General features: G+C 29.8%; 1 protein-coding gene across 2 annotated transcripts in view; it reads right to left on the bottom strand.

The window, feature by feature from the left end:
- The window catches only part of step (cytohesin steppke), a 205,702-nt gene extending 188,691 nt beyond the window's left edge, over window positions 1–17,011 (bottom strand). The window contains exons 1-2 of one of the 2 annotated variants that reach the window (XM_014427980.3): window positions 16,249–17,011; window positions 13,143–13,216 (exon numbers count right to left, since the gene is read on the bottom strand). In XM_014427980.3, coding sequence (XP_014283466.1) covers window positions 13,143–13,216; window positions 16,249–16,294 — 120 coding nt within the window. In that variant the 5' untranslated portion in view covers window positions 16,295–17,011. Of the gene's footprint in view, window positions 1–11,344; window positions 11,495–13,142; window positions 13,217–16,248 lie in introns of those variants that run through there. The other variant, XM_014427981.3, reaches the window with a different exon arrangement.
- Between the last annotated feature and the right edge of the window lie 2,123 nt (window positions 17,012–19,134).

The raw sequence follows: 19,134 nt of genomic DNA, 5'->3' as shown, positions 1-19,134 counted from the left end.
CCCCCCCCCCCGACGAACTACTCCAATTATAAGATTGTTCATTTATAAGTGAAAAAAGTATAAATGCATTTTTAAAGAAATACTCTTCGTATGGATTTATTTAAAACGTGATAAAAATCACACAGTTCGGATTACTGATATTAAACTGTAGATGTTCCGCGGAATTCTCCAAATCAATTTTAAAAAATTATTAATTATATACTGCAAGTGGAAGAATGTACATATTGCTTTGTAAATAAAATTAACAATAATAATTTTAATAACTTGCTACACGTTTCTGGTACAAAAGTATTATTTCTTTTACATAAAACAGTGCGTATAAGTCTAAACTCCAGCGCGGAACCACTTCCTATTTTTAGCAAATCCTTCGATTGTACATAATCAATAATTTTAACAATGAACATAAATTTGAAAAAAAAAATGTTTATGAATGTGAAAACCACTGAAGCCAAAAAGTACAGGATAGTATTTTGAGACATACATATAACTATTTTTTAAACTACAAAATAGATGTTATGTCAAATTCTGGGAAAACAATTTTTTGCGAACAATAACTCATTGATACGTCGACATTTCTACTCACTTTGGCAGGCCTTTTCAGAACCACCAACAGATACAAGTATCATCCTCAGTGGAAATCGAATAAAACAACACTGCAAAATAGAGTGGGATTATGCCAGAATGGGTGACAATAGACAACACAGTATTATCTAGGGCAATTGAATCAGTACTTTTTATTTGTTAATAATGCAATCAGTTTTCTCGTTTACTACGGGTCTGTGCTTCTCTAATAAGCGAACAGAGAGCGCTGAGTTGCATAATTCTGTGCGGGCCCTCCCTTTATAGCATCATCCCCTTTTATGTTCAACGAACTTCAATAACACCTAAAATGTAAGATAACCATACAGTAACATAAGTAACACTACAGGGAAATTAATGTGATTTACAATTAACTAATGTGAAAAAAACAAAAAAGTAAAAAAACAAACATATAAAGCGATACCTAATCTTTCTCATGTAATATTTATTTTTTATAATTATTTGTTTGATATTCGCATCCCTAGAGAATGTTTGAAAAGTAAACATGTCGGCAAAAATTATACAGATGATCTCCAGTATTTTATTTTCAGAAATGACCAACCTCTGACATCTTTTCCAAGATTGTAATTGAAGTAAAATAAATACTTTACTTATTATGTGAAATTTCACTTACATCAAGTTAGTTTTTTGTTTTGTTTTTTTGTAAAACGCAGATAATAAGGTAAAATTATTAATTGCTTCTTGAGTGGTGTGATCATGCTCAAGTGTCAGCGGAAGTGAAAGAAATTACTTGAAAGATTATATTTTGAATAACGTCAGCTGAAGTTATTGGTTCATGTTTTCTTAATTAATCGAGAATTTTTCGTAGCTCTGTCAAATTTTCCTCATGCAAGCCTCTGAATCAAGATTACAATGAAAGGTAAAGCTGGGACTGACCAAAAGTCTTATCAGGGAGAGGGAGGTAGAAAAAATTAAGCCATCTAAACACTCACTTAGAACTAGAAAGAACACATTAGAGAAAAGATATGATTAAGAAAGGACCCCACAACAAGAACTAAAAAAATCATTAAAATTGAGATAGGAATGATATTATCGTGAGATAGCCTATCATATCACAAATCATCCAGGGCCTTGCTTCGATGCCCAACATAATGATGTCAAGATCTAGACAGGCTAATGATGACACCAATTCCAACGTGATGGATGGTGTCTTATAATAATCTCGGCTGCTGAAAAAATGATCAAGTATCCGAATATAAAAATTAAAATATATTTGGTTGGATAATAAATAATTTTAAAGCCCAAAAGTATCACTTTTATGTGATATTTCTACCTCTGATAGAAATGATAACAACCATAATTATTAAATTACACACAAACTGTTGTATCTCTGTTCACCTTTTATCATTATTTTTCATGTGAAAACGATGGGGATAAGTACAATTAACTAACTAAAAATTATAAAAAATATAGCTTTGCATAGAAACATTCCATCAGGTAAGATCAACAACAAACTAACTGTAAAAGCTTTAAGCATAAATTTTCTATTAATGTAACTTAGAAATGGATGTGGGCTAACAGTAATTGCCATACCGACATAAGGCGCATAAAGCCGGGTTTTATAACATAGATTTTTGGAAATCACTTTACAATAATAGGACTGAAACGGAATCAAATTCTGTAGAAAAGTTATATGAAGAGTCCTTTTAGAAGAACGGAAAAATTTTCTCCGGATTACATAACCTCTTTTATTAGAACCGTTAAAGATATGTTACTGAGCGCCAAAAAAAGAAAAAGAAAGATATGTTAACTATTAATTTAATTATTTTATTTTATTTTATTTTATCGTACATGGATCATCCTCACAAACCATTCATGATTTTTAAACTATAGTTTAAATTGTAGTTTGAAACTTTATCTAAAATATTTGTTAAACTTTTGATACGTCATGGCCCAGTCATGCCTGGGCAACATCATCCAAACTAAAAGATTCAGAGGAAGCTCTTTTCAGTGAAAAAATTACAAAACCAGTTTTCCAATCAGAGATCAGACAGAATACTTCTGTACTAATACTCAAAAACAATAATCCTCATTTTTAGAATCGATAGATTATGATATTAAAATTTCCCACAGCATTGCCGTCACGGTCCTGCATTTTTCTGTCACCAAAATTTTACTGTCAGAGCTGAATTTTATTTGGTTTGCTTTCGCACATTTTTTTTTCGCTCATTTTCAAACAGTCTAAAACAACAACTAATCTTTCGTCGACTTAAAAATGAATATTCAAATAAACTGCATTGCACTGCTGAAATGAGTACCCAAACAATTTGTTCCAAACTCATTTAACATTTGTAAAAGTCTTATTCATGGTTCTGTTCATCATGATCCTGTCTTGCAAATTCTACGGCAGGACCATGACGGATAGAGATAGTTTCCAACTTTTGTACCACTCCAATATCTACTCAAGTACGCCAAAGCCATAAGGGAGGTAAGAAGATAAATTGTTTAACCTGTTCGTTAGTTGCAGGGGGAGGGTGACATATCGTAATCTCCTACAAACGGAAAGTAGACTAACAAAGAGGGGAGTTAGCCTTACCCTTGAAACTGAGGTTTACGTCGAAGTTAATAGGAATTTCGGGCCACCCATAGCTCAGTGGTTAAGACACAGTCTTACCAATTTTTGATGTCTATTGGCGGTCCCGGTCCGAATCCGGCCTGGGACGTTGACTTTTTTCATTGAGTGGCGGTCCCACAAAATAAAGAACTTTGACCCCCAACCATGGTTAGGCAGTATAGGACTCCAATGGGAGTCTTGGCCGGAAAAAAAAAATAAATAAATAGGAATTTCTGTCGTTATAATCTAAACTAAAACCGAAGACCGATGATTGGCCCCTAATCGTTCCCTACTCCTCTGCCACGCCCTTGAATAAGACCCGCCTTTTTACCTTCACTTTTCCTGGCGGCTTACCCTCTCCATTATACACCATCCACCATATACAGCACCGGCTTAATCAGTTTTCAAATTTGATGGCTCAAATTACTAAGAGATAAACAGTGAACATTTCGAAACTACTTTACTTTTGGTATAACTCGAAGTGCAATAGATTTAACTCATTTCTAATCTCTGACCTTAGGCTATAAGTCGGAAATGTCAGCAATAAATTATACAATGAATACATTCAGCTGTAGACAGTTATTTTCTAAATAAAGAAATAAACAGATAAGTCCTGGGCTGATCAACATAAAAGGCGGCTGGACACAAACAGCTGGACACCTATCATTCACCTAATGACCTGGACAGAGGTAAACAGATATAAGATAAGGAGGGACAGGTGGATGGACGAGGGTGAACGCCCGAGGCTTACCTGCGCCACTCACCACTCAATCATTTACCTGGGGGCTCCTGTCGATCGATATTTGTTCTATATTACCGTCCGGTTAATAAAAGAAGACTCAGTTAGTAGGGAAATGTCTTCGGAACGAGCAATATCATAACTCAAAAAAAAAAAAAACAACAGTTTTTCCAAATTATTGTAATGAAAAATTGTAGGCCACCGGAACAGTTATAATAAAACATTATTATACATATATAATATATAAATAAAATAAAAATACATTATTTATGTGGTAGTTTACAATAGAATAACTGCGATCTAGAAATAATATAGATTATTGTTTATCACGAAAAAGCTTCCCACTGTAATTATGGGGGTCCCACAAGGTCTACTAGATCTGCTACCATCGCTCCAACAATGTTTTTCATTTTTTAAATAGAAAAGTTTACAAAAACGTTAAAAAATAAAAATTAAAAAGTATGTTAATTCACAATCGATCACTTAACCCTTAGTTAAGATGAAAATAAGTTTTTATAATTAAAAAAATAACAAAAAAATCTGAAGTAAAGTTTATATTGGTTACCTACTTTATCTATGCTGTTTTTTATCCCTTCATTTCTTTTTTGAAGGTTTCTTTAAATCATTTTTTTTTTTTATTTATTCCTATTTAGTAAATGATTGCGAATGTATATTAAGATTTATCAATTGAGAATAACATCTATTGGATAAAACGTCGTTAAAAAATAGGCATATTCAGGAGATTTCGCCAGTGTAAGCGAAAATAGTGAATGGAATTTATATTACACCATACTATAGTATTTATACCATACTATATAGTCTATAACTAGACCACAGTATAGGTGCGTCAAGGAAAATGCGTTTGCACATGAGTAAGCAAATGTAATGGACGGAATTTGATTAAAATCGAAACGGAATCAACCAGCTAACAATCCGCAAAATTACTGAGGATTTTATCAAAATTTGATTAACGTTTCGATCGATTATGCTCGAACACATTGACAATAGACGGCACGACCCAAATTCGTTCCTTGCTATTTAAAATGTAATACAAGAATGGAAAAATTCGTTCCTGACGTGATTTTTATATAATCTTTTCACTTTCTTGAGACTGTTTTTTGTTGTTTAAATAAAATAATTTTTATCAACGTTAAGTCACAAAACACTCTTTATTATTTCTTTATAAGTCCTACGTTCCGGCTATCCTCAAGGACAATCTTAAATATAAATTTACATCCCACATCCAATAATTTAAAAGTAATAATAGTGTTAAGTTAATCTTTAATTAAAAGTTTTAAAATTTTATGGAAAAGTGAAAAATTCGACTGAAATTAATGACCGAGGCAGAATAGCCTGCAAAGAATTTTTAAATTATTGGATGTGAGATGTAAATTTATACTAAAGATTATCCTTGAGGACTGCCGAAACGTAGAACTTTTAAATAAATAATAAAGAGTGTTTTAAGATTTAACTTGGATACAAATTATTTTATTTGAACTACTTTTTTTCTTTTTTTTTAATAGCTGCATTAATACAAAGCAAAAAAAAATAACAAATCGATCGTCAAGCATTTATTTTTGCAGACTGGTGAATTCACTATCAAGTTAGTCCTGACTAAAAGAAAGTAACGTTATAGGGCATGTATCTTCATTTAAGAATTTAAATACAAAACCACAAAGTTTCTGACACGTTTAAAATTGAAAACGTGTTTAAAAAACTAAAAATTTCCCTTCTGTACATTGAAATAACCTTACAAACCTGAGAAAGAAAGAATACTTCTTATGGATACGTGAATAGAGAAAAGAATGACATTATGCATCAGCCGATGCAGATAAATAATTTGGGTCTATATTTTTACCATAGTCACATTCATAATAAAACTTCATTAAAACAAAACGTAATCTTCCAGTACGAGAAGATTTTTTTTTGTTGGCATTGGAATTTTCCATACAGCCAGTTATAAATTCATTTTTTCTTATTCCTATTATTTATTATTTGCAAACAAAATATATTTATTTATTGAATATAATTACTGCGTAACATTGCCTATTTATTCAGGATTGTTAGATGCAATTTCTTAGAAATTATGAGTAGAAATTTAGAGATTAATATGTGGCTATAATGCAATTAACGATATAATTTCATATTGTTTTAACTCCCTATAAACATATTAATAAACGAGGCATAAGAAGTTTGAATGAGATAAAAAGTCAAAAATTAAGTAGGTAAACGATCTAACTTGTTGTTCTTCAAACTAACAACCAACCATATAAATGGGTGTAAATTATAAAAATTAGGAGTCGAGTTTTGTCATTAGGACCCATTAAACAACAGCCGACAAATAATCAGAAATTCAGAGATATTTAAGTGGTGGCAGGTGTCATTAAAGACGTACCTAAAATTGCTCATAAAAGTAATTTGCATAATCTTGATATAAACATTATAGGCGTCGTATTATTTCATCAAGGTTAGTTTTTCAATTTGTTTTTTCCCCCGCAAAAAATGAATAGGATAAACGCCAAGCTGTAAATGACGATGCCAATATTCTCCAGGATGAAATGTTTTTTAAATCTAAGTATTAAGTTCGATAAGAGAAATATTTTTAACCTAGAAGTGCGATTAGATAGAAAAGGTTCAAATCTCAGAACTTTCAAATTGCTATTCTGAAAGTTATGTTATGCTTAAACATATTTTAGCAGAGCTCTCATTGGAATGATGAATTTCAAAATAAAGTTATTGCTGACAACAAAAAATAAAAATTCACGAATCAAAAAAGGTCAAGAAATACTGATTCAACCAAACATGAATCGATCTCAACAAAAAACAAAACAAATATGTTGACTAAGCCAAACCCGTTACAGCATCCCGTTAGTATGTGAAGGCAAGGACAGACACTACAGCAAGATATAATGCAGAGTGAGCGAATTTACCGATGGATACTTATGGTTTTGATTCTAATGTCTTCTGTAATAACTGGCACAAAAGAGTTGAAATCGAAAGATAGGTAGCGCCATGTAAAAAAAAAAAAAAAAAAAAAAAAAAAAATGGAATCCAATGCAAGAGAAAGAAGGAAACAAAACAAACAAGACTCCATGCTAAGGTCCCACAGCTTGGTTTGTTTAAATATAAAAAATTAAGCCATATAATCGGAAATTTGCGTATAAATTATTTTTTTTATTTTAAAAACGGAGTATTTAATACTACAAAATTAAGGGACCAATATTTTTTGGAACCATCTTAGAACACTATTGGACTTCTTTCTTGAAATATAATACACCTGCAGTAAATACATCTCCACTAGTACTTCAATTATCAAGGTCGTAATAAACTAGCTCCATTTAATTGGTTTGTAATAGATAACCTTTATTAATGATCATACAATTGAAAGTAAATTAATTATGGCCCTTCAAAGCAATATGTTCATCTAAACTATTTTGATGACAAAATTTAATCTGAATAACCATGACAGAACAGGAACTGCCAAACTATCCTATTAGAACTAATAACAGAAATCCATAAAATTTCTTTACCTCTAGTTATGAGCACACTAGGTACTACTGGTAGTTGGTAAAGCATAGTTAGGACAATCGCAGTTTTCATTAAACTATTAAACTAAAAGCTCCACTTAAAATCTTACAGTTATCGGATATTAAATTCTATCAAAGCGGCAAAATCACTCCATACTTCAATTTTAATTTTAATTTATTTATTTTAATTTTATTTTAAGTATGTTTAAAATAAGTTTTGGAAACAGTTTAGTTTTTAATAATATGTTAATTTTTTCTTAATAAATTTTTAATTATTTTAAAATTCAAATTCATGAACAAAATCAATTTTTTAATTGGGGGATATGGAATAAATATTATATACTTGCATTAATAATAATCGTGTATTATATTATAAATTAAAAGGCTAATGTAAACAATAAAAACCAACATAATGTAATTGAAATATTTTTATATGAAATAAAATTGTATCATCCAATAAGTAGTCAGATTTTTATTATATGACCAATAATAATAATTAAGGTCAATTTTCTTACAGAAACAATTTATTTACCAACATAATATCAACGATTAGCTTGTTCTTATATTTTGATTAATAAAGGCCTACTTTGTATCCCTTGGTTCATATTTTATTGTGTATGAATTTAAAGAAAAAGTTATTCCACTAATTATTGAAAAATTAAAGAACCCTATAGCTAGAGAATAAAATTTTAATATGTATTTGAAGAAAAAACTTCAACCTTAAACTTGCAACGAAACGAGCACCAGTGAGGTGAACTTGTGGAAATGGACAAATATCATCTAAATGCTTTTGCTAAAGTAAATCTGGATTAACCAGTAGAACAAGTGGGGAAAAAGAAAGAGTGACGGGAACTTTATAACATGATCTCATGTATCAGATGTGAAAAGTCTCCAAATACGGTTAAACCACTATTAAAAGAAGTTCTATACATGCTAACCTCTAAATGCTAAATAAATAATGTTTTCAAAAAAACTTTAATTTTTAATAGAAAGAAACATTTTATTTATAAAAATAATCAAAGAATTGCACAAAAACAGACATTAGAAGCTAATTCAAAGAAAATTTCATAATAAAATGTAATTTTTTCTATAACATTTGTCTTGTATATACATATGTATATTATTCACAAATGTATCTTTATCAAATGTTTATGTATACACTGTTTTATATGTATACATACAAAATCTACCATCAATGTTTTATAAATAATTTATAAAATAAAAATTGTAAATACACACAGCATTTTAATTTTTCCTTCAAGCTAAAAAAAAAATTCTCCAATTCATTCTATCAAAGAAAAATAACAATTTGTTCATGAATTAAAATTTCTATTAAGTTCTGTCTCCATAGTCAAAATGGAAAACTACTGGGACGCATCTTACAAAAATATGGCCTATATCCCTGATAGCAGTAGACTACTATGAAGCCCAAAAATGTTGTACCTGGAGAATGTCAAGCGCTTGCGCATAAGGGTGGAGGAAAAGATATCTGAAACTCTAGGAAACTAGCTCGGAACAGGGAACAGTGGAAGACTCCCGCTAAACACTCTCTCTCAAAAACAATAAAAGGGTGATGTAAAAGGAGAATTTTCTACTTGCTTAAGTTTATTTTCTTCAAAGGATCTTTAATCTTGAGATATAAAGAAATGAATAAAATAGTAACAGAAACAGAATTTAAATATCATCCAAAACATGGCCAATTGAAAAGCAAAAAAATTGAATTATCAGCAAATAATTTTTGGTTTTCATCATAACTTTCTTTCTACTGGATCATATTTCAATCAATTTAAATCTTCCCAGGATATTAACAAAATACATATGGATCTAAAGTACAAATCTATTAGGAAAGATTTAATTATATTCCTGCTGGTCTGAATTCTATGATGTTTGTGTTGCTTTGTAATAAATTGAATTATCATTCAAATGAGTGGCTATAACCTATCAGAATATGTAAAGTTCGCAAGATATTTAAAAAAAAAATTTTTTAATATAAATTTTAGGAATATTTCTTAAAACCACTTAGAATATGAATTTTTTTTAAACCCAGCTTTATTTTACGGCTACAGCATGAACGGAACCAGCCACCATTAATAATTTCAACTTAATTGGCATTGTCGGTTTTGAGACACAGTGATTGAGTGGAATTTATTCTTTCATACATTACGATAAAGATATAATGGGTTTTCGTCTTTTCTAATATTTTATAGACAATTTAATTATCTTTTAAAAGAGTCAATAATTTTCGAGGAGATATACAGTTTATGAGTAATTCAAAAAACTATTTTGTTTTAAACCACTTAGAATACAAATTTATTAAAACCCTGCATTAATATATAGCTACAGCATAAGTGGAACAACCAATAATAATTTCAACTACATTTTTAAGAAACATTGATCAATAAGTCAGAGAGTGAGTTGTTACAGACACGTATAGCCCGCTAGATATATTTATCTTACCAGTAACGATTGAAAATACTCGTAAAAATAAAAACAATTTAATCGTAGAAAGGCTAACATAAATATTCATAAAAAATGAAAACAGATAGATGTCCATAATATACCAGTAGCCAAATTCATAAACTCATGGACATGGTTATAGTTATGGTGAATAAGAAGATACTTGATCATAAATAATGTATAATTAAAACAAACGTAATCAAGTAAAACATAATAGCTGAGTTTTGGTTATAGAAGCCTAACAGGAATACTTAAAAGAATTTCTATTACTAAAATATTACAGGAAGATTCCAAAAACGAAACCTTAATTAATTCTTACAAATAATTAACCACTCTGTGCTAATTTGGGTATTATGATGACATAAAATCAGCAGCTAAAAAAGACTAACCAATTGAAGGTGTCGGAATGTTTTGGAGTGATGTGATCCCTCAACTTAGAAAATCTTTTTTAAACTTTTATAGTAATATGTGATGCCTTTGTTATATATTTATATAATCTGTCTTTTTATTTTCTCAACATGTGAAACACTAACTGGTGTTTTTGTTTTATACTCTCTTAAATTAGACTATTTAACTAATAAACTCTAATAAATACGACCAACTAGAAATATAACTTAACCAGAATAATAATAAAGTTAAATAACTAAATCTTTCCCAAAATAAAATGGAATATCCACTGGAGCAGTTAAGTTTTTTTTAAACACGTAAATATATTCTTTAAACTTTATGGTTCTTTCATGATCTAATTTAACATTTTCCACCCATTAGCAACTTTCTAGCTTGCTAGAAATAAAATTCAAAAGCTAATATATCATTTTAAAATAATTAAATTTATAATAATTATAAAGATAATAAATAAATAATATTAAAAAGCATTATTATATTAATAATCCCTATAAAAGACTTATCGAATAATATTCTAAAAGCAAATTTCATAAAACAATATTAGGTCAACTTTATTATACTATTTCAAGAAGAAATTCAACCTTTTTTTTCTTAATTTTTCAAATTTTTGTTATATTAGATGTTTTGAGCTTAGAAGAGCTCACCTCCAAATACTGATAGTATGAAATTCACATTTAAAAAAACTGTCCAAATACGTAAATTAGTTGTATATATAAGCCACAGTACAATTTTAACTCATTCTACATTGTATGTTTAATTTTTTTTTCTTTAGTTTTTAAAAAATCACTACTTTGTGTCATAAGTAAATCACATCAACAATAAATAAAGAAGAAAAATAAGCAATGTAAGAAAAATCATCATATTAGCTAACTATATGACATTAAACAGTAGTTATGCGAATAAATAATCTCATCCACTAATTAGATAGAATATGATATAAAGTTTGAAGTCACATATATAAGAAACGTATCTTTTAAATATATATATAACAACGTATATCTTTTAAATATTAGCTCAAAAATAAGATGACAAAAACCAAAATACTTCTTGTAAATAACTCACCTCAGCAACGAGAATAGAGAATCTGTTTGGATTAGCACAAACACACATAAAAATGTCTTTGAACTTAAAACAATTCTTACTTCTACTCATCGTCACAACAAAGTAACATCAATAAAAAAGAATGTTTAGTATTGCATAATAATGAACGATAGGCAAGCATGCCATGTCAGGATATCCAATCATTATCTTATGTTTACTTTCTTGATAACGTAGATGCTTCAATAATTATTCCATAGAAAAAATAACAACACGTTAATACTAAACAAATATGAGAAAATTTATAAGGCCAAAAGCAAACAAATAAATTAGGTTAATATAATAAGTATAACTTTATACGTTAACAATGTTTAACTCTAGATTACTTAAATAAAAAATGTCTATAAAATTTTCTAAATGAAAGTAAGAAAAAAAAGGGAGAATCGTATTCTAAAATTGTTAATAGCTAATATTATGACATTGACCAAAAATAAATAGAAAATGTATACTTCTTAACTTATAAAAATTATTGGTCTTTATTGTGCATGTTACTTACTTTTCAACAACCACCAAATTAACTCGAGTATGATTTATTTTAACGTAACTTTTCATAATCTAAATTTTTATTAAATGAGTTAATTTATTTAAATTTAATGAGATATCAATGGGTTCTGATAAAAATACTCAATAAATATCAGTTAATTTTTTTTAGGTTATATAAGATAAAGGATATGTTTTTTTTATTTTGATTTTACATAAATCCTGAAAAGTAAAACCACAAATTTTAAAGGCGAGATGAATTTTTTTTTCTTCTAGGTCCATTAAAAAGGTTTTCAATTTAAAATAAACCAAATAAATTTTAATCATTTCCAACATGCTAAATATTGTTACATTGACTTCATATTCCTATTTTACTTAGTAATGACCCAGCCAATGTTCATCAGATTTAGTTCAATAATTTTGAAAATAAAAAGTGTCTTAAGAAAAAAAAACTTGCAGCTTAATTTTAAAAATTGCAGACAAACTTAAATTTCAAGTAATTTCAAAGTAAGAAATTACTACAACAATGGTAACATATCTTATATTGATCAGTATTGAACCTGACCCAGAAAAATATGTGAGCTACGAGTTCAGGAAAACAACTTATCACCCAACATATTTGAAATAAAAGTGAAAATTTCCTTAGTCATAAATCCTGACGAGGATTAAACCCGAAGCCACCAATATAATTTACATGATGGAACAAGTTCATAAAAATGTATAAGCAAACTATAAAAGTTCCTTGAAATCAGTTTTGATTTGTTCATAATGCTTTATGGTACTGAAGTTTATATTTTATTTTGTGTAATGTTTATTACGTTTGTATTGTATTTAACACTACACACTAATAGAGTTTTGACAATAAAGGTTAAGTAATTTAGTCAAGAGTTCTAAATAAAAATAGAAAAACAAGGACACAAAAACATTCTTTAAAAATCATTTTCTTAAACCAAGAGGACCAACATCTGCATATGGGTTTAAAAAAGAGGATTCCAGTGATATTTTTGGGAAGTTGAGGTATTTTACAATCCACCCAACCCTAAACCTAATCTACTCTTCAATATTGACAAAATTGTGAAATTATCAATAAGTAACTAACTATAATAAATAATATAATAATTATATTTTAAAAACTTTTCCAATTCTAAAAAGCTAATTTAGATCAAGTTCAGTTTAATAATAAAAAACAATAGGACGGTGCATATAAAAAGTACTTTCCAACCCAAAAGACACATAGAAATGTAATTCAGTAATATATTACAACAGAACAATGTGCAAATACCTGTATTTCTAAGAGCAGTTCTGTTTTACGTCTCCTTATTTCGATCAACAATTTTTGTTGCTCTGGTGACAAATCTAAAAAAAAAATTATTTATGAAAATAATATTAAAAGACATAAACCTTGAATAAATATGATAAAATAATTTCTTTTTGACATTAACAGTTCAAAAGTTAGATTATACCACAGTAGATTATCAGCAATAAAATGAAAAACAACATAAAAATATTAAACAGTATAAACTAATTACGATAAAATTAGCAGCTTTAGTTATAAAGTTGAAAATAGCCTCTGCCTCGTTTAATTGATTTCTTACCAGCATTCCATAGAACTTAACAAATCAATACTTAAAATGATAAAAAGAAATGGCAATAATTGAAAACATAAATAGCCACATTTGTAGATTAATGTTTTTTTTAATATACTGTTAATCGGGGTGACATTAGGAAATATTTTGTTGTTGAAATGAGTTGAGCATCCTGACGAGAAAAGTTTTTAATTATAGATCTATGCTAAATGGATGTTACAACCTTTAGGAAGGGATTTTTTCTTTAATTTTATCACACCACCTGAAGTTACATTAGGACAGGCAAGTTTTCTCATTTCATAGTCATTAATAATTCAGTTGTTTTCTCAAATGTCATACAACAAAAACATCAAAAAAAACACTTTAATATATGAGAAGAATAAACCTTTTTTTTTTTTTTATAAATTGAACTAGCTGGCTAAGATTATATTGATTATATTAAAACCACTGGAACATTTCTCACAATACATTTCTCCATGAGAAAACTTCTACCATGTACAGTTAAATGACATTTAAAAAAAAAAATTGTATAATAATATAGACAGATATTTGTACTAATTGGATAGTAAACAAAATAGTTTTAAAGTTTTATTTTCATTTATGTATTTTCTAAACATTTTTTACAAATCACAGTATTATCTAAGACAAATTTTCCACATACATATTTTTTACATTTTATAAAAATTTTGTTAGTCTTATTGACTTTAAAATTTCTTTTTGACAAGCTTTCCATCCAGATGAATCACTAGCTTTGTTATTATTTCTGATAAAAATTGTTTGCTTATGTCTCTCCTTCTGATATTCAGACCCAAGCTTTTCAGCAAACTGAAATAAAAATTCTTGCCTTAACATTTCTTCCTCCATTGTTTCATTGTATAGAACTCAAGCGTTAATCCCAGCTAAACCTATGTTATTAGAAATACCTGTAAAAGCCATCTTTGACATTTAGATTTCACACCATATATTCTGGCCTTTTGATCGGTAACATCTATATTGAATTTAGTGCTATTGTAAAATCTAATTGTCTCTGGCATAGATGTGTCATTTTTTTTTTCAATCTCAATGGATAAATGCATTGAACTAAGTATCTTGAACTTCTTAGTCATCTGTCAGTCAATGCTCATCGATATTATTTATTTTGTCTCATAAATCAATATTCCTCAAATGCCTTTTGGGAATTAATATACAAATGATAATGTACAAGCAATACAAAATATCATGGTCGTAACATAACCGAAATTAGGAGGAAAAATTAAAAGCACTAACGCGCCTTATTTACGTTCCATGATTTTCAGTATTCAAAAATTCTAAGGAACAAAACTATGTATTTACATGATATTGACTGATAATAAAAGAAGATTAAACACTGAAGGACAAAGAAACATTATATCAAACCGAAAACAACTACCTCTTGATTAACTATTGCCTAAAAGGTTACAGAGAGGCTACAGGTGGTTAACCTGCCACAACTGTATTCTACTGCTGTTACAGACAAATTAACATCATAAACTAAACAAAAGGTGAAACCAATAGCCCCACTTAAAGAAGCCAAATATGAAATAACAGATGACTTAAAGTTATCACCTTAATTACTTCAGAATACAGTATAACAAAAAAAAAGGTATTGGAAAAAATTAATGTTATAATTTACTTAAGGATATTAATAATTACTGTGGTTAATTGTCACATTTACTTAAAATGAATAAATAACATTTTATAGCCACTTTGAAACTTATTATAATTGTTACATTATGAAGGTAAACAGAATAAATTTAATAAGATATCTTATTAGATGAAAAGTCTCGATAAGCTAACACTCTTAAACCCATACAATTGTAGTGACACTCCATTTGTCAAATTCTTGAAAAATATGAAACATAAATGGAACAAAAGCCATTTGAGAAATCCTATAGTATTTCTAAAAACAGCAAATCCTTTAGATGGGTCAAAGAAAAACACTAATAATGATAAGTAGGTTTTGAACTTATCACCACTGGAAAGCGAGTTGTGAACTATAATCCAATTTGCCACTACTATGAAATATAGTAATTAAAACTATATGTTAATAACCAACTAATGTTTAAATAGGAAAATAATACTTTCAATCATTTTAACCAAGGAAATCAAATCTCGTTATTAAAAAAGTATAATGTTAAATTAAGTCATGTTTAGACCATCATCTAAAGTCCAACTGACAAAAAATAGATAGTATCTTAGATATTAAGAGAAAACAATCATCTAGAGAACTGAAACATTACCATAACTATCAACACTCAAATATAAAACCAAAACTAAGCTTAAATTATCATTTAATACAAATAACTTAAGATTTTAAAAAATATTCACGTATTTTCTGATATAAATTAACTAACTTCATGAATAATACCAGTCAATCTTAGCTATACCTAAAAACAATGAATTCCATGTATGGCATCAAATCAGAAAATGAAAACTAGGAATCACTAAACATTACTCAAAACTTATAACTTAATTTATTATCATACAATGATTAATTGGTCTGAGTTTCTGCTAAAGAAATTATATCCTGCAATTTCTTTCAATTCACCTCAAGAGAAACGAAAAATACAAGTTGTCAAAGTCTCTTCAGGAAGCAATCATCTAAGTATAATACTCAGACAATAACCACAAATAAAATATGACCATTAAATGGTAACGAAATTATACTTAAGTTCAATTTCCTTGCATATTAATATGAGGTTTAAGTAAAAACGATAATATGTTATATTAACAAATCTAAACAGAAGGTTACTTTGCATGTCCCACATTAAACAAAATACTAACCGTTGATATTAAAAGCTTCAGAAGTGTGAGGATTGTTCATTTTCATTAAATTGTAATCAGAGTTTCAAATTGCACAACTAAAATAAATAAACATGATTAAAACTAAAAAACACAAGACCAAAACAAACACCTTGATGGTACCTCCATTTTGTGAAACTTACGAGAGTGGAACAACATACCTAGAGAGAGGTAGGAAACTCATATAACATAAAATTTTAAAAGTGAACTTCCTCATATTATTCTATAAAAATGTCAAGTTCTGGTTGGTTGATTTATTACATCGGCAATAGAAAGATTGTTAAAAAACAAAAAGCTCATAATCATCAAAATGGATTGCATTATATTCATAATATTAACAGTATTTTTATTTTTAAGGTTATTTTCATTATTGACCTAACTGAATTTTCATCATAAAAAAATCATGGAAAAATATATTCATCTAAGGTATTAATATTTATAAATGTTAATACTTTAGATTGAGAAATAAGAGTAATATGACATAATGGATTCGTCTTGATTACAAAAATAATAAAACTCTCTGTTTAGTATTAATAACTTTTGTCAAATTTTCACCGCTTATTTCTAATGTTTGAAAATCGCACATCTGCGACTTATGTAATTTCTAATGAAATCTTACGATAAAATTAAAAGGATGATCTATATAGAGTAGATTGTGCAGTATAATCAATAATGAAACCCTAATGTCTATAAAACAATGTCCAAAAAAAAAACAATATCCAAAACAAAGATGGGCAAAAATTAGCTATAGCTAAAATTTCCATGGATACGACCTTTATTCTTGAATTAACTATTGATAAATAAATGTTGTGTCCATGGCAATTTTAGCTATTAGTTTCAACAATAGCTAATTTTTGCCCAATTCGGATCCAAAGCAGTAATAATATAGGTTATAACTTACCACTAGTCTGGATGAAATGATGCGAAAGTACTTAATTTTAATTACGTAATAATTTATTTTAATTAAAAATATTAAAACAATTTAATATTTCAAGAAGAGATATTTTTCTTCGGTAAAATAATTCCCAATTTAAAAATAAAAATAAATATTAAAAACCGCAAGACTCCATATACTGATCAGAATTACACCAACTTTTTGTGGAGAGCTGCTAAGTGTGTGTATAGTCGGAGAAGTAGATACTAAATGAAGGGATGTACCTTTAAAGTAAGGGAAATTATAATATAGGTTATTGAAGGCGCCTTTGATCGTACTCCTTACAGAACCATGGCAAGAGCCATGGAAATAAAAGGGGTGGGACAACTTTCTTTCAACTGGAACAAGGCGATGTTGGAAGGAAGATTTCTCACGTCAGAGCTAGGACACACTAAGAAGCCCGCTGGTGATTGTCCACAGGGTGGAGTGCTATCTCCTCTCCTGTGGTGTGTGGTGGTAGACACCTTACTTGCCAGATCCAATAAGGCAGGTTTTTACACCCAGGGATATGCTGACGATATCGCTGTGCTGATAGGAGACAAATTCCCGGGAACTATCTCAGGACATCGGTAGACCTTATGAATGGATGGTGCCAGGAATATGGTCTGAGCATCAATCCTCAAAAGGTCAGTCTTTGTGTCTTCACTAACAGATGGAACATTGCAATCAGGTCGCCGTACCTTAACGGTGAACGATTGGGATTCTGTAGTGAAGTCAAACATCTTGGCATTACTCTAGACAGTAAACTGAAGTGGCAACTCCATGTTGAAAGAACCAGTGTGAAGGCACTGAGGTGTCTCTGGGCATGAAAAGGAGCTGTAGGTAAATCCTGGGGCCTCAAACCAACAGTTATATATTGGTTGTACATGGCAGCGATAAGAACAATTGTTCTATAAGCTGCCATTGTATGGTGGCACAAGGCTAAGACCAGGAAATCCCAAACTTGGCTTGGGAAACTTCAGAGACTGGCATGTCTTATGATAACGGGAGCCATAAGCACCACTCCTTCTGCAGCAATGGAGATTCTGTTAAACATTAAACCTCTACACATAGAGATTGAAGCTCAAGCCCTTAGCTCTGCATATAGGTTTATGAAACTAGGAACGAACTACCATTCCTTAACTTATGAGGGACATGGTAGACTGTTCAGGAGGATCAATGAAGACGGGATCCTGGCTATGCATTCTGATCATCAGGAGAAGAAATATAAGAACACTTACTACAGTGTAAGGGTTGATGGGTCAACCCCACACAAGCCGTGTAATGGGATAAACTGCTACACAGACGGATCCTTAATGGAACAAGGATCCGGAGCAGGGATATGGAGGATGGATAAACCTAATCAAGGCACATCCATCTCGTTAGGAAAGCACACCACAGTGTTTCAGGCTGAGGTGTTTGCAATAAATGTCTGTGCCCAGAATTTAATAAAAGAGGACATGCGGGAAAGGCTAATCACGATCTACACGGATAGTCAGGCAGCCATCTATGCGCTGGATAACTACGCAACCCGCTCCAAATTGGTGGAGGAGTGTAAGGCTAACCTGAACTCTCTCTCCTTGGCCAACAAGGTGCGGGTGGAATGGGTGCCTGGACATAAAGGCATTTAAGGAAATGAGAGAGCGGACTAGCTAGCAAGGAAAGGATCTGAGTATGTTCCTCTCACACCTGATCTCATATGTGGAATTAGTCTCAGCCATGCGAAGAAGCATATCAAAAAGATTGCTGAGAGCAAGGCTGGGTTACTCTGGAGAAATACCAGAAGGATGGAACAATCAAAAATGTTCCTCAAAGGACCCTGCCCGAAAAGAAGCAACTGCCTTCTTAATATGGATAGGAGTATCTTAAGATGGGTGACAGGACTATACACGGGACACTGTCAGCTAAACAAGCATCTCTATAAAATGAGACTGATAGAGTCCCCTATCTGCAGG

This window comes from Halyomorpha halys, unplaced genomic scaffold (genome assembly GCF_000696795.3).
Source record: "Halyomorpha halys isolate HHAL.00 unplaced genomic scaffold, Hhal_1.1 Scaffold685.1, whole genome shotgun sequence".
NCBI lineage: Eukaryota > Metazoa > Arthropoda > Insecta > Hemiptera > Pentatomidae > Halyomorpha > Halyomorpha halys.
Note: the sequence above shows the minus strand (reverse complement) of the source record. Positions and strands in the feature narration are given on the sequence as shown.